The sequence below is a fragment of the Cystoisospora suis genome (assembly GCF_002600585.1).
Source record: "Cystoisospora suis strain Wien I chromosome Unknown contig_1955, whole genome shotgun sequence".
Classification (NCBI taxonomy): Eukaryota; Apicomplexa; class Conoidasida; order Eucoccidiorida; family Sarcocystidae; genus Cystoisospora; species Cystoisospora suis.
Genome location: NW_027154755.1, coordinates 27,623 through 31,325, shown reverse-complemented (window position 1 = coordinate 31,325; position 3,703 = coordinate 27,623). Strand labels below are relative to the sequence as shown.

At 49.9% G+C, this 3,703-nt stretch overlaps 1 protein-coding gene across 1 annotated transcript; it reads left to right on the top strand.

The window, feature by feature from the left end:
- The first annotated feature begins 517 nt into the window (after window positions 1–517).
- Window positions 518–3,483, top strand: CSUI_004256 (rhoptry metalloprotease toxolysin tln1). The gene is made up of 3 exons (XM_068064449.1): window positions 518–988; window positions 1,608–1,999; window positions 2,740–3,483. The coding sequence occupies exons 1-3, from the start codon at window positions 713–715 to the stop codon at window positions 2,945–2,947; spliced, it is 876 nt and encodes a 291-aa protein (XP_067923580.1). The 5' UTR covers window positions 518–712; the 3' UTR covers window positions 2,948–3,483.
- The last annotated feature ends 220 nt before the right edge of the window (window positions 3,484–3,703 follow it).

Below are 3,703 nucleotides of genomic sequence, written 5' to 3'. Positions count from 1 at the left end.
GAGGGTATGTCTTTTTCACGAAAGATGTCTAGGAGTATGTATTTTCCATGCAAAAAATATGCGACTGTGTTCGGAATGCCATAGATTTGATTGCGTATATCTTCGCGGAGTATACCTAAGAGTCTGCAAATTTCGAGTGCACGGAAAAAGAGGGGGACATCCGGGGGCGTAGAGCTCCGTGTGTATACTCTCCTAGGGCAATACTAGCAGCGATACTAAGAGTACCGTTCTGGCTAACTAAAAGTGTCTCCCTCGTCGTCAAGCCTCTCGTCCGGGCTAACAGCTTCCCCAGAAGGGAGTGTGCGTAGGGAGAAGTGAGACAGAGCAAGATTTGTTGGTAGAAAAGAAACTTCTCGATACAGTAGAGTGCTTGTTTGCTTCGTAGAGATCGAGTTTGTGTCTCTGGCCGGGAGTAAGAAGAGATCGTGTGATTACATGGGTCGCTTCTTCTATAGTATGTGTATGTCGTGTTGATGATCTTTACGTGAAAGAATACAACTCATTCATCAGAGCATTTCAAATCTGCGTCTAGTTTCTCGTAGCAGGAAGTAGCTCGTGTATATACGAATACATCTCCGTTACAGTCCCATGTCAACCGTGAGCGCATACTACTTACACACATGTATGTGGTGTACCTGGGACGGCGTCATCCATTTCTCCGGCGCGTTCTCTCATACAGGGGAACATACTAGAGGATGAGACAACTGCGTTGATGACTGAAGTCCTCGAACGCCTTGAGATCAACAAGATTTCTCCCTATGCCGAGATCGGCAATTACCGTGTGTTTGGTTTGAAGAAGCTTACATCGCCTCCTTCCTCCAGTCGCGGAGAGCTTGGCGGAACGGGCAAGACTCCCTGGGCGACAGACATGGTGTCTACTCCAGACAACTCTCAGGATGGAGCTGCTGGAGTCCTGACACGATTGCGCTACGATGTCGCTAATATCAATCCCGAGGACCCTCAAAATCACGCGTCTCTGTATATTCAGGTAGGCAGGTCAAAACTTTTCTTGAAGCTTCTTAGTCAGTTGTTCCGGTGGTCCTGTGTGGGTTTCCCTGTGAATCCTGTCCCATACAGCAGAAACAACCTCCACCAGCACCGCCATCTACGCTGTATAGACAGGTGGTGTAGCCCAGGTTGGGTACTAAACCAGCCGAGAGTGCCTCCGTCCCTACTATCAGTGCGTTGGATGTTTCAGAGGCATTTAGTGTGGCCTTCCCGGAAATGGTTTTTCAAGTAGTCATTACTTACGACGACAAGGGGGTTTCCTTTCGTTTCTTCGCGCCCGCTCTCGTCGTGACAACGATCGGCTGCAGGAAAATAACGAACAGTGAGCGAGCTCAACTGTCCGTTTTCCGGGGCCCTTCCAGCTTCCAAGCGGTCTGCGCGGGAAAGGTGGCTGAACACCAACTTTACGTTGAGAGAGGGGAGTGGCAAGACTGATGGCCAGCTTCCCGATGATGCATGTGTGGCTGACTGTCTAGCCAAATAAGAACAGCCCCCGTCTGTCACTTATGCCTCCTAGAGACGTAGGCTTCAGGGGAACGTGAGTGCTCTGGGGATGAGCGATTCTCTGAGTTGTGTCCTCCTCTTTGTGGGGCGTTCAGTTAGAAGAGGCGACACCAAGAAGGAGAGCTTTGATGACTCTGGTACAGTTGTGGCTATCTGATAAGGCGTTTGACGATCTGCGCACGAAGCAGCAATTGGGTTATTCGGCTGGATTTGGCCATACTCGACAAGAACACACACGCTACCTAACGTTTTTTGTGACAACTCCATATGATCCATCCTTCGTGGCGACCCGGATTGAAGCCTTCCTGAGCGCCCATCCTGCTGAAATTTTGACGCAAGAAGAGGTTGAAGTACTCAGAAAAGCCGCTATCAGCGTGTACGAGACTCGTTTCAGGAACCTGTCTGAGGAGTTTTCTTTCAACAGGGGCTACGTTGTAACTCGCGAGTTCGAGTTCGATGCCAGGAAAAAAATTCGTGAAGAGCTCACGTAGGTCTTTCGATTGTCAGAAGGCTACTACGGATGCGCCTGCTCGTTACCTACCATTAGGGGGTTTATGGTGGTTTACTGCAAGATTGAAAGTCGCAAAATATACACATATACGTACAGTGTACATAGAATCCTCCATACACAACGGGTCTTAAGCTCTTTGCGTGGATAGGCAAATGACAACAGTCTACCTCTAGCACTACAAGCTTTACAACGTAGCCAACCCTCAATAAAGAATCAACAGCGTACACATATGTGTCGTACACGGTAGGTGTGTTGATTATGCATCTATATTCATACCTATTCACGAAACGGTTGCAACAACTATCTCGAGTGAAGGTAGTGGAGTGGTCCCTTCGCACAAGCCTTCATCCACTTTGGTGTGACAAATAAGAGATACTTTCCACGAAAGCAAGTTCTCCGATGTCACGTGACGCTTAGCGGTGCCGGCAAGCTGGGTGATTAGGAGTTTGACGTGTTCTGCCTGACTCTTTTAGAGATGTCTGTGCCCGATTGCGCACATCACGTCGAGCTGCGGAAAAACTACCCTACTCCCTCAGTGTTCTGCGTAGCAGTGGTAGTTCTCCGGCAGGTCACATGTCCGCGTGGACCTCACTTGCGTGATATGTCTTCCATTTCACGTGCGCGAGTGCATAGCTAAGTGTCACCACGGAGTAGGCATAGACCTAGGTGTACTCTCTCGTTTTTCCATGCGTATGTAACGGTATTTTCTCTCGCAGGAGCATTAGTTTGGAGGATATCGCCGAATTCCGAGTAACCGAAATGGAAAAGAGTCCTTGGGTGCTTGTGGAAGTCCGAAGTCAAGTACCAAAACAAGGAAACGGCGTTTCATCGCTGACTGATGGCCCTGCTTGGGAAGAACTCAAAGACAATGGATGGATAACAGTAGGGAACGCCCAAGCATTCCGGGAGCTGCATGAGCACTAATTATTGCCGTTACCAGCATCCTTGCGGACGCGCGGCCTTTTTTTGCTCGGCGAGAAACTCCAGCACGAAGACCGAGGAATGGAGCGACCGCCCCAGATCAGCTTAGTAAATTTGCGGTTTTGTGCAGTATCTCTGAGGGGCTTCTGTCCGAAGCGAGTACTCTCTTGGTCGGACTCAGGGAGACATGGAGCATCGTCAGTGAGCTAGCATACGTCACCACACCTGGTGTGTCTGGTTTGCTCGGGAAAAATCAACACCGGGCACTGCTGCCCAAGAATATGTGCGAGCGCCTCTCGACAAGAAGGTAGCGGGTTTCAATCGAGCCCAGTAGGTTGGACGTACCGTATTCTGGCGACGGTTACGGAGACTCATGGCTGTTCGTGGCCGACAAATTATTGAATCCAGCAAGCTTCGAGACCTGGGTACGGCAAGGATGAGCCAGACTGGCACCAGATAGCGGCTGGACGGTTCGAGTTTGCCCTGAATTTCGGCTGCGGATCTCTGCTCCCCTTGGTTTTGCGTGCTGGATGGGGAGCCAGTCTGTGCGTGGTTGGCTCCTTTGTCGGTTTTTATTAAACGTCTTGACTAGAATTCCTTTACCCCCTGACAATGGTATGTTCTTCTTAAAGTGGAGCTGACAAAAATATCATTCGTAAAAGTGTGGTTTTCGTATTCCTGTCGAGGGATGTAAGGGTTTGCCCAGGTGATCGCCCAGGCAGCCGCTGAGCTGCGGCGTCTCGCTTGAACTAAAGAACT